At 41.2% G+C, this 11,789-nt stretch overlaps 1 protein-coding gene across 6 annotated transcripts; it reads left to right on the top strand.

Moving 5' to 3' along the window:
- The first annotated feature begins 1,408 nt into the window (after positions 1–1,408).
- On the top strand, positions 1,409–9,567 carry LOC112280067 (homeobox-leucine zipper protein HOX32). 6 transcript variants are annotated; one of them, XM_024515048.3, is made up of 19 exons: positions 1,738–2,333; positions 2,719–2,850; positions 3,825–4,020; positions 4,393–4,591; positions 4,696–4,883; positions 5,137–5,227; positions 5,406–5,615; positions 5,706–5,789; positions 5,913–6,068; positions 6,202–6,276; positions 6,423–6,529; positions 6,670–6,859; positions 7,192–7,374; positions 7,543–7,620; positions 7,723–7,860; positions 7,994–8,316; positions 8,476–8,581; positions 8,763–8,912; positions 9,147–9,567. In XM_024515048.3, exons 2-19 carry the CDS (start codon positions 2,832–2,834, stop codon positions 9,294–9,296), a joined length of 2,643 nt encoding a protein of 880 aa, XP_024370816.1. In that variant the 5' UTR covers positions 1,738–2,333; positions 2,719–2,831; the 3' UTR covers positions 9,297–9,567. The 6 variants fall into 6 exon arrangements, with proteins under 6 accessions (XP_024370814.1, XP_024370816.1, XP_024370815.1 ...); XM_024515046.3 differs by lacking the exons at positions 1,738–2,333; positions 2,719–2,850 and adding an exon at positions 1,409–1,618; XM_024515047.3 differs by having other exon boundaries at positions 1,747–2,850.
- Positions 9,568–11,789: the final 2,222 nt, after the last annotated feature.

Raw genomic sequence — 11,789 nt, 5'->3', positions numbered from 1 at the left:
AGTGTGGTTTTTCTGGTTTTTTTGGGCTCCCCCCCCCCTCTATTTTTTGTTTTTAATGGTTTATGATTGTGTCGTGGCATATACTTTAGATTTGAAGTTCCCTTTAGTGGCAAATTTGGAATTAATGTAGATTACTGTGTCACTATCTTGTCTTGGTGTTGTTGAAGAAAGAGAACACCAAATGATGAAGCTTGTAGAATAATGTACAATCTTATAAATTCAGTTCCATGTATCATACCGAAGTACCTTATATTCCAATTTTCCTTGGATATAGGTTATGGATTCTCATGTCAAGTGCATCACAATTTGTTTGTTGGCTTGCGACTTGTTTCATGCAATTGTATAACATATATTGGTTTCAGAATTATCTTTGTTTGATTGGGTTCAAACCAAGTTGCTCTTCCACACAACCATGATACTGTTATTTGCAAGCTTATTACTTTGTTGTTTGCGAACAAGTTCTTTTCTTTTCTACCGTTCCAATATTAGTAACTTCAATAAAAAGATTTACATAAATTATAATGTTCAAAGTGGTTGAGATATTCACCTCTTTAACCTTTTACTTTGAACATTATATCAAATCTTATATAACATCGATAAATAGGATTGTAACGTGTGTTGTGTGTAGTGCTTTCTTAGTTTCCAATCTCCTGGTATGTGTCAAATATTAGTTTGAGCACTCATCAATTCAAACTTGTGGTGGTTTTTAAATTTCTCGATAGTCTCAAAGGTGTTGTGAAGATTTCAAAAGAATTTTGTGTTCATTAAGAATTATAATACGATAGTCATATAATTTTTAAAACAATCCAATGTGAAATATTCAAGAATCAACTTCAGGGATAAAAATTTATCTTCATACAAGTTTCAAAAAAATCGAAGTTACAACACATCATCCACTTCATGAAAATGATTAAATGTTTAACTTCAGATCTTTTACTTTCAACTGACCACCTCTCTTTTTATTTTATTTTTTGTGAATAACATCAGGCAGAAATTATTGATGCAACTTCTCTTTGAGTGTTGGAATGATTCGTCCAACAAGGAAAAATCACAACATTTAGCTAACCAAAAAAAAAAGTGTTCATAATTGCAAGACTTCTCAATACCATCTACAACCCATGCATAAATAAATAAATAAATGCAAACACTCTTGGTTTTCATAAGCATTTTCTAGTGTTTGTCCACTACAATTGCTCCTAAAATGCAAGCCATTACACCCTAATACAAACCCCCACAATGAGACCCCAATCAGGTAGAAAAAAAAGGATTATGAGTTTGACATTAATTAGTTCTGGGCACCAGTAATTCATAAAATTGTTTCTTCAAGGGGCAGCAGAGCAATAGGCACTCCAGGCAGGCAATACAAGATGGGAGGGGCTCCCTTGCAGTTGTCGCCGCCACGGGTGGAGTCCAAGACGGACGTTCACGCGCCTCTGCGGCGGATTCCGCGCGGTTGCGAGCAGAGGACGCAGGCAGGAGAAGCAGGAGTGACAGCTTATGACACACAGTGTGTGCAGTAGCAGCAGCGGAGAGGTCGTGATCAACGGCAGCAGTGAGTGGCAACTCCTCCGCAACAGTGGCGCAGCGATGGATGGAGCCACTAAGCCCCGTCGCAGCCGTAAGCAAATCTCCGCCCGTCATCAATGATGCTCTCTCCGTTGTCATGGAGTGTGCTCCGCTCATTTCAGTTGCCGGGGGTTGACTATCGTCATTCTTCATGCTCTCTTCACTCTCTCTCTCTCTTCGTGGCGGTGGCCGTGGTGCAGTAGTTTCGCACTCTAGCCTTGTTTCTCCGTTTTCCTTCTTCTGGTCCGTTGCCACGCAGCGCGTCGCGATGCGCGTGAGGGCGTAGTGAGTGAGGGGTTTTTGTGTAATGGGAAAGAAGGGGTAGAGTGTGGGTGTGTTCATGGCCCGGAGGTGGTGGTGGTGGTTGTGGTGGGGATGGTGTTGAGAGGTTGTTGATTGATGGTAGCGTGATAAGGAGATGGAGAAGGGCTGCGGCGTAGGCCTTGGTTGGAGAGCGGGGAGCTGGGAGAGGTGGTGATGAGTGTGCGAGTGGCGGTAGATACTGAGTGGAAGCTGGACGTTGGTGGTCATCATTAAGATCCAAGTTGGTGGTGGTGGAGAAGGGGGTTGCCCTTGGGGAGGTGGTAGATATGGTGTTTGAGTGTAGCGGGGGTATCTGGTTTTCAATGTGTGCTGGGGGCGGTGATGGGGAGTGTTGTGATGAGGCCAGTGTCGGAGCTGCTCATGGCGGAATCGCAGTGCTTTTGTAGCTTGGGGTGCATTCGGCTTCGTCGGCATTAGCTGGAAGGTGTATCGTAGGAGTTGAGGTGTGTGATGGTTCGGGACATCCGAGTTCTGGTAGAGGGTTGAGAGACTGGGAGGTTTCAGGAGAACGGGAGGTTTGAGAGCGACGAGGAGTTTAAGGCCTGAGTGGGTAGGATTCTTAGTTTTGGGGTTGGAGTTAGAGTCTTCTGAATTCTAACGTGGGGAGAGAAAGAGGGTGAGTGCGAGAGCGATACAGACATTGGGGCGTTTACGCGGTTCTTGTTGGCTTCACGATTTGAGGTTTCTTTTGCGTAGTTGCATACAATCTTTACCTATCAGAATTTGCCTCCTAATGTGAGCAGGCGAGCGAACGTTGCCAGCTGTGGTTATTTAAGGGCTTGTGCACTTGATTTACGGAAGGTTTAAAGGTAGCCCAAGTTTTTGCAGGGTTCTCTATCAGAATTGTCTTTTGAATTGGAAGATTTGAGTCTACCTTGAGGATTTGAGAGCGGGAGAGGTTGCCTGAGATACGGACAGGCTGCTGATACGGGAAGCATACCATGGGCGGAAGGTTAAAAGGTTAGAAGTTTGGAAGCTTGAGGTTCGATGTTATTGTAGCAACAATTTCAGTAGATGAAAGTAAACTTTGACACCCCTCAAGGATAAAGGTTTCTCGGGGAGCTAATCTGTTAATTGAAATGCGACACTAAGGAAATGAGTCAAACTACTGCTGAAGCGAAGCGACGTTGATGACGTTTTCTACTTAATCCTCATAGGATCATGCAGCTGCAGGTGATTGCAAACCTGTTGCAGTACCATTGCGACCTTAAGCACGCTCCAGGATAGATAGGTCGATCGATCATAGCCGCAAAGCCATCTAGAAGTAACCTGATCGCGACTGCCTCCTGTTTAAGTTGCAAGGCCTCCAGGAAATCTGTGGTTTATGTGAATAATTTCAACGTGATCAGGATCTCGATTTCCTGCAGGAAGGCTTGCTGCTCTGGTGGAAACCATGGATTAGAATCTCGTTACCTTTAGAGCGTCTTCTTCCGAACGAGAATGCTGCTCTGCCATGTACTCGCTATTTCGTAGGATCCAAAATTTACCTGCTACATGATCATATGGGGGTCAAAGCCAATACGCTGCTGTTACAATTTCCACCTTTTTAAAATGTTTAAATATTGTTTCTTTCTTCTTTTCTGAAGGATTTTCGGTTGCATGGTGGCCACTCATTGTTTGCATTAGTTGGGATTCTGTGGACGTAGGAATGTTCTGTGCCCACCTACGAGATCTTAGAGCTTTTCCACTTGCGATTTTCTGTTGTGTAAAGTTTTAGTTTGTGGGTCAGGGTCTCCAAACAATCTACTCATGGTGATACCATGTTTTATTAATTTGACGAGTTTTGAGGGTGGTTAAAGAGGAAGTAGTGTTTCTGCGACTGGGTGTAGCAATTTTCGCCAGCGATTGTTTGTCAGGCATAGTGTGAGTCTTGACACGAAGGCGGAACATCCTTACGGCTTTGGACTGAGTCAGTCTGTGTTGTGTGTTATCAGAATCGTGGAACGAGCAAACGATGGACTCTTCGGGAAAATATGTTCGCTACACCAACGAACAGGTGGAAGCCCTGGAGCGGGTGTATCACGAGTGCCCCAAACCCAGCTCCATTCGTCGTCACCAGCTTATCAAAGAGTCGCCTATCTTGGCGAACATTGAACCTAAGCAGATTAAAGTTTGGTTTCAGAATCGGCGGTACCAATTTCCACTTTCATGCCGGGGTTTGATGTGGCTACTGGGCGGTCTCTCGCTGTTCAATATGTAGTCCTGCAGTGTATCTCACCGAGTAGCAATAGTGAGAGTGAAGTACCTTGTTCCTAGTGGTTCCTTACGCAGTGGTCATTTTTGCTAAATTACATTTCTATACTCCGATGAGATTGTTTTTACGCACCGTATAGTGTGAAGTACTAGTCTAGATGATGTTTTTTAGTTTTTTCTATTTTAAATTTTTTTAAAAAGAAAAAAGAAAAAGGAAAAAGACTGCAGTTCATCAGTGCTCGGGTTTTATTCTATCGCTGGTTTTAGTAGATATTCCTTGAATGCGAACGAAGTTGCTTTAAATTTCAGATGCCGGGAGAAGCAACGCAAGGAAGCATCAAGGTTGGTTAGCGTCAATGCGAAACTTACTGCCCTGAACAAGCTTTTAATGGAGGAAAACGAGCGCCTAGCAAAACATACGTCGCAGCTTACCCTTGAAAACCATGCACTTCGGCAGCAGCTACCTGGCCTGCCCTTAACTGACGGAAGGCATCGTCTCTCCTCTCAGGCGAGTTCCGAAATCGCTTTTCCTTTCAAGAAACGAAGAGGGTGAACAGGTTTTGCTAATTGATTACTCAATTGTTAACAGTTTTTAAAGCAAGCGTTTTGCAGAATGCTCTGAAAAAAGAAGGGGCAGTCAATGGTGGCGATGAGAGCTCTACTCAAGGTGGTATCTGTGTAAGAATACATGGGCAGGCTGGCGTAGCCTCCACAGATACTAGCTGTGATTCTGCTGTTACTGGGGGTCTTCCCCATCGCCTTACTCCGCAACACTCGCCTCGCGACACTAGTCCAGCGGGGTGAGTTGATAGTTTTAGCTCATTGTGTGCTGATGTCTTTCTTTGTTTCGTTTTAATGATACGATGAGGAATATGATCAGGATTTGTAGTGGCTCACACATTCTAATAATTCTGTATTGAGAGAGATCTTGTCTCAGTGAAAAATGCAGCAGATTCCACCCACAGCAAAGTTCTGAACGTTCAGTCTGAACAGAAACGTGCAGTTGCTTAGATTGTGACACGCTAACTTAGTTTTATATGTATCCGGTCGCAGATTATTAGCCATTGCGGAGGAGACACTGACCGATTTCCTGGCTAAGGCCACAGGGACGGCAGTAGATTGGATTCAGTTACCTGGTATGAAGGTATGAAATTTCTTCGAGATGGTCTTCACTTCGCGGACTGAGTATGGTGACTACTTGTGGAGTGAATCACCTCTTACACACCTATCCAATGATGTTGTATTACCCAATGTGATCTCAAAAACGTCAATTACATGCAGCGCTATTAAGCTCTAACTAACGAGCTGGTGTTGCTCTCCAGCCTGGTCCGGATGCCATTGGCATCATTGCTATATCCCACGGTTGCGTTGGAATAGCTGCTCGAGCTTGCGGCCTAGTGGCCCTCGATGCTAGTAAGGTTACTGAAGTTCTCAAAGATCGTCCAGCTTGGCAACAAGACTGTCGACGGATGGAGGTTCTTGGGGTTCTCCCCACAGCAAATGGGGGCACTATAGAATTGTTGTATACCCAGGTACCACTTTCTCTGGTCGTAATCACTTCAAGCATATCGTGCCTTCTCTCCTGCTCGTACTTCATCTGATCACGCTTCATTCCATTTCAGATGTACGCCCCAACAACTTTGGCCTCTGCGCGTGACTACTGTACTTTAAGATACACTACGATTCTGGAGGACGGAAACTTGGTGGTGAGCCTCCCATGCTTCAGTCATTGAAGACTTGGTTTTCAGAGTCGCATTCTCTCAAAGTTGTGAATGCTAAGTTGTGGTAGTACCCTCTTGTAAGTGTTGCTGATTCATGTTTTTGTGCAGATATGTGAGCGGTCCTTAATTGGTGGACAGAATGGACCCCCTATGCCGCCAGTCCAGTCCTTTGTAAGAGGAGAAATGTTCCCAAGCGGTTATCTTATTCGACCCTCTGATGGAGGGGGTTGCATTATTCACGTTGTAGATCATTATGATAACGAGGTAAGTTGAACAGATATGATCTTGTTCGACCAGGAAAGCAATTTCGATTCAATTGGCGTCTCTGTATGTGCTTGATAGGTTTAGAACGTACGGTTCTGAAACATTTGTTTGATATATAATTGGGCCTTTGCAGCGTTGGAGTGTGCCAGAAGTTCTACGGCCTCTGTATGAATCGCCAGCCGTACTCGCGCAGAGGTCCACCATTGCGGTATGAGATTTTTCTTATGGACTTTTTGTTTTGTTTTTGTTTTTTGTTTTTTCTTTCTTTTCATTGCGTATAATTCTTGCAATTCTTTCTTTATTAGAAGCGTTATATCTTCAGGTAATCACAATTTCCTTGCAATGGTGGTAAAGGCATTACGGCATTTGAGGCGGCTAGCATCTGAAGAAAGTGGTGAAGGGAATCCCAGGAACGGACAACATCCAGTAGTGCTTCGGACATTGAGCCAGCGCCTCGCCAAGTAAGTCTTTTCTTCTGTAGAAAGTTAGTATTTCTGTTGTGGAGTTGCGAGTCTGATGAGACTGTTGTGATGATCAATAGTGGCCATTCGCAACCTCGAAATTTTAATTAGCTAATTAAGCAATTAATTTCTAATCGCAGAGGTTTCAAAAATGCTGTCAATGGATTTGGAGATGATGGCTGGGTTTCGACAGTGAGCGATGGCCTGGAGGATGTTAGTGTGATGCTCAACGCTACTCCTAAATCAATGGAGGGCCAGATTGCATCTGACAAGCTGCTTTACTCGTTGGGTGGGGGTATACTTTGTGCAAAAGCCTCCATGCTATTACAAGTACACCCTTCTCGCATTATGCTTTGTTGCCAAATTGCATCTACTTTCAAGATAGTGGATATGCTACTAAATACAAGTTTCTTGTTATATACCATGGCGCTCTGTAAGCATTTATTGTTTCCGAGCGAGAGAGAGTGCGAGAGAGAGAGCGAGAGAGCGAGAGAGCGAGAGAGCGAGAGGTTTTCTTTAGTTTTAACATAAATAAATATTTTGCCAGTTCAGGTGTCTTGGCTTAGTCTTGCTTGGTTGAGTGGTTCCTGCATCGTTGTGAAATGACATTGTTGTCGGGGGTAGAGTTGTGCATTCACTGATTAGCTTAATGCGTCTTGCAGAATGTTTCACCGTCACTGTTAATCGGATTCTTAAGAGAGCATCGGTCAGAATGGGCGGACTTTGACATTGATGCTAATGTGGCAACATCCTTTCGGAGTAATGGCAATAGCTATGCTCGAGGTGGTGGGGTGTCCCATGTTCAGCTACCTTTGCCTTTGGCTCATTCCGGGGAACATGGAGAGGTACTCTACCTGGGAACTTGTCTGGTAGGGGTTCAAGGTGTAGTTGGCAGGTTTAAAGATGGCTTAGTTCTAGGTAGGTTGAGCTATGTTGGCTACTGGTTTTAATTTGATCAGAAACCTGACTTTGTTATTTTAGTTATTTCTTAGAAACATTGTGATGTTGTTCAGATACTGGAGGTTGTAAAACTGGAGGGTCACAGCTCAGTGCAACATATGGTTCTTTCACGAGACTCGTTCCTGCTCCAGGTTTGTTTTCATTCATCTCAGAGCTTCAAAAGATAATTCTGCAAGTTATAAATTGTTGATTTAACACAGCAGCTGACATACTCTGGTTGGTGCGATAATCAGCTTTGTAGCGGAATCGACGAGAATGCAGTTGGAGCCTCTGCACAATTAATCTTCGCTCCAGTGGACGTTGCTTTGGCTGAAGATATCCCTCTTCTTCCATCGGGCTTTTGTGTTAGCCCAATCGACGCAAGCGTTGTGGTACGCTTTCCTTGGTGTAGAGAAAACTTTGGAATGCTACAGTTCTATCGATACTATTTTTTAATTCCTACACTATCTCTGCATTGCAGACAGGGGTTACCTCATGGCTTCAACTGATTGCGTGTTTTTGCAGGGCGGGTTTGATCTTGACCGCACTCTTGATCTCGCCTCTACTCTTGAAGGAGGCAGCGATTTGCGCTTGAATGGGGACACAAAGTCGAATGGAACCTCCGGCCAGATGCGGTCTGTTCTTACAATAGCCTTCCAGTTTGCATATGAGGTGCATACCCGTGAAACTTGTGCAGTTATGGCTCGTCAATATGTGCGCACAGTAGTAGCATCTGTCCAACGAGTAGCGATGGCTTTAGCGCCGTCCCGAGCACCTGCTCCGCTCCGCCAAGCGCCTAGTAATCCAGACGCGATTTCCTTGGTTCGTCACGTCTTGAGTAGCTACAGGTAATGCATGCACACACCATTCTTCTTTATCATCGTATCTATACCTGAATCTAAGCTGTCTAGTCGCAGATCTTCGCCTCATGATATCATATGTGATACTTGGCAAAGTAGAGGGTTTTGCTAATATGTCTTCTACTTCCTACCAATTGACGTGTGCAGGTTGCACTTGGCTCTAGATCTCACAAGGCCAGAAAATAGAGGAGATGAAGCTTTGTTCAAGGCATTTTGGCATCACACAGACGCTATCGTATGCTGTGCATGGAAGGTGATAAGATATTCTGACGTCCGCTAACTTAGTTGTGTCATGTTTCCAGGTAGTTGAAGTCTTGAACATTAGCTCTGAAACTAGGCTCATCTAGGTAGGCGGAAAATCCTTAGTTAGAATTCGAAGAAGATTACCTGGGTCCATGGTAAATTTTTGATGATGTTTTGTGCTTTTCTTTCAGGGAATGCCGGAATTTGTATTTGCCAATCGTTCAGGCCTAGAAATGTTTGAAACCACGACAAGCTCCTTGCAAGATCTGGATTGGGATAAGACTCTCAACGAGAACGAATGCGAGTTATCCTATACCACGTTCACTCAAGTTTTGCAGCAGGTATGGCTTCTCTCTGACTACACCTGGATTCAGGCCAAGAAGAAAGTCTTCATAAACTACTATTTTTAGCCCTACTTTATCATGTTGTGGCCTAAGCAGCAGAATGGACCAGATGTGAACACAAGAAGCCTGAAGCTCCTTACATAGAACCCCCTTTCACTACCCAGTAGAACTATGGGATACCATCTTACAGAGAGGCTTCTGTAAATGATAATGTACATGCTTGTGGAACAGGATTACTGCTCCCTTCCAGCAGGAGTACGTATGTCCAGCACAGGTCGCACCACAACATACGAGCGAGCCCTTGCATGGAAAGTCCTAGACGACAACGAAGCGGTGGAGTGTATTGCCTTCCTATTCATCAACTGGTCCTTCGTAACTTAGTCGCAATCCGAACTGCAATATGTAGAATACTGAATCCCCTACTTCTATTCCAGTATCTGAATACTGAAGAATGAGTTTTAATTTTTCCTCCTAAGGTTTGATATGAGAATAGTTCCCATGCCAGGCTGCCAAGTGTTGTGTGTCACGAAGATATGGCTCTGACTGTTTGTTAAGCACTGCCAGTCCAAGCAAAACTAGTGTTGAATATTGAATTGGATGTGAGCTGGACACATTTTTGGTATGTATGAAGCTATCAACACACTTGTGCTCATGCTTCCTACTTGTGTGAAGCTAAGTCATGTCCTTGATGCCTTTTCTGCTGGAGCTTCAGAATGTTAACATGAATCCATGTATGTGTAAACCTAATGTAAGCTTTAGCTTGAACCGTTTTGTGACTATTCGGACTTTGTTGCCACACCCAATTGCCCTAAATTAAGAATTGATGGTACACTGCCCAGCAAGGTTTTAATGAACTGCAGAAGCACCAAACTACTAGATGTTTCAGTCAAATCACTAGCTGTTACTGAAATAGATCTGAGCTTTTTAGAGGCTGGCATGAACAGGGGCCTTGATTTCCACTGCAATCAATCCCAAATTCCAGGGTGTTATGTGAAAATGAGCAAGATGTTTTAAGGAAACCCCTAAATGAAATTCTATTTAAATAGCTTTAAAGTTGGTATGAAATTACGGGAGAATGGAAGCTGGTAAATGATGAAATTTGCACCAAATAGGTAGGGACAACAGTTTTGTTAGCAGAATCCCTACTTGGTATCATAGAGATTAGCATAGTGAATATGAGAAAAAAAAAAGCCTAAAAGAAGAATGAAATTAGTCTTATGTAACTTTTATATTGATGGTAAACATTTTAGTTGCACTCTGTATTTTTATTCAAAAATTTGGGTTACATGTGATCTGTAAGAAATAATTGATTATATTAGAATGAGTCAGATTTATACTATAACAATTCGTCTAACTCATATAATATGCAATATGTAAATGTATATCAAATTATATGCAGTACATATAACACACTTGGAGTGTACAATTGATATTCTTTTAAAATATATATAATAGAAGTATATTTTAAATAAACAAATAAACAACATTCAAAATAGTTTCGAACTGTAGTATTTCCAAAAAAGAGTGTTTATGGATCCCACAGTGTTTATCAACTGCAATGGTAACATTTTTATTGATGAGCTAGAAGGTACAAAAAACTTTGCTTTTAAAAAAATTAGAAAATATTAACTCTTTTTTTTTGTATAAAATTTACACAATTTTTCCTAAATCAATAGTATGTGCTGTCAAGGCATCAATTTCAGAATTCATTAATGTTTTTAATTCTTCTTGACATGCTTTAAAAGAATAATTACAGTGGAGCTACAAACATTTTTGAAGTTATCCAAAATTTCATCAAACATTTGTAGCCATCTTATATTTATGAAAAAACATCATAATAAAATAAAATAAGGCGAATTTCTCATAACAGTATTATTATAATAGTTGAATCATTACTAATCAGTTTATTTTATGTCAACAATGAAAAGAAATTTGAAGTTTTCAGTAATTAAATGTCACAACATTTAATAACAAAAATTACAGTTGCATTTATATAACTAAATAACAGTTACATTTATTTTAGGGTGGAATTTTCTTTTTTTAAAAAACCTTTTATTACATTTAATCTGAACGTATTATCATTTTGTACTGATTGTGTGAAATTGTGATAGTTAAGTTACTTGTGTGAATGTAGGTTTTTAAGGGTACAGTTGTTTTCAAGATCTACTAACAACAGACAGATTTTTACAAGGTTGTACAAAACATTCCTCTACTACTTTATTTTATTAGTGATGTGAACTATTGTTTTTAAGACAATGTTTTTTCATTGTATATTGTTGTCTTCTATTTTTATTAGTGTATACAACCATTTTAAAGTTGTCCAATGCTAAAAGATAAACATTAGGAAGACACCCTCGTTGCCATGCACTCCTACACATACATCTTTGCAAAAAAAAAAAAAAAAAAAAACGAAAAAAAAAACGAAAAAAAACTAGGTTTGATTTTAAATAGTAAAATTTCTTATATTTTTATTATTTAAATATCAAATTTGATTTATTCTTATCCAAATGTATTCTATGGCTTCATATTATCTCAACTTTCTATTCATTTATCCTTGCAAACCTTCATAAAATAACACTTTCAAATAATAATAAGAAAATTCTCAAAAATAGGCTTGAAAAATGGTGATTTATCAAAAATAGGCCTCTCAATTTTTAAATTTTTAAAATAGGCTTTGTGATGAAATTGTAAAGTCTGGTATAGAAGTGCAACTACAAAGGGGAGTTAGAACGCAGGACCCTGTGGCACAGGTCTTGCTTTGCAGAGAGTTGGTGTTGGATCTTAAAGAGGTAGTACATCTTAAAAGAAAATTTTGTAAACTGAAGTATCTTGATATACAAAAGAAAACGGCTTTTTTGGGGGGATAAATATAGA

The sequence above is a fragment of the Physcomitrium patens genome, chromosome 3 (genome assembly GCF_059467195.1).
Source record: "Physcomitrium patens ecotype Gransden chromosome 3, ASM5946719v1, whole genome shotgun sequence".
Lineage (NCBI taxonomy): Eukaryota > Viridiplantae > Streptophyta > Bryopsida > Funariales > Funariaceae > Physcomitrium > Physcomitrium patens.
This window is presented reverse-complemented; position numbering and strand designations above follow the sequence as displayed.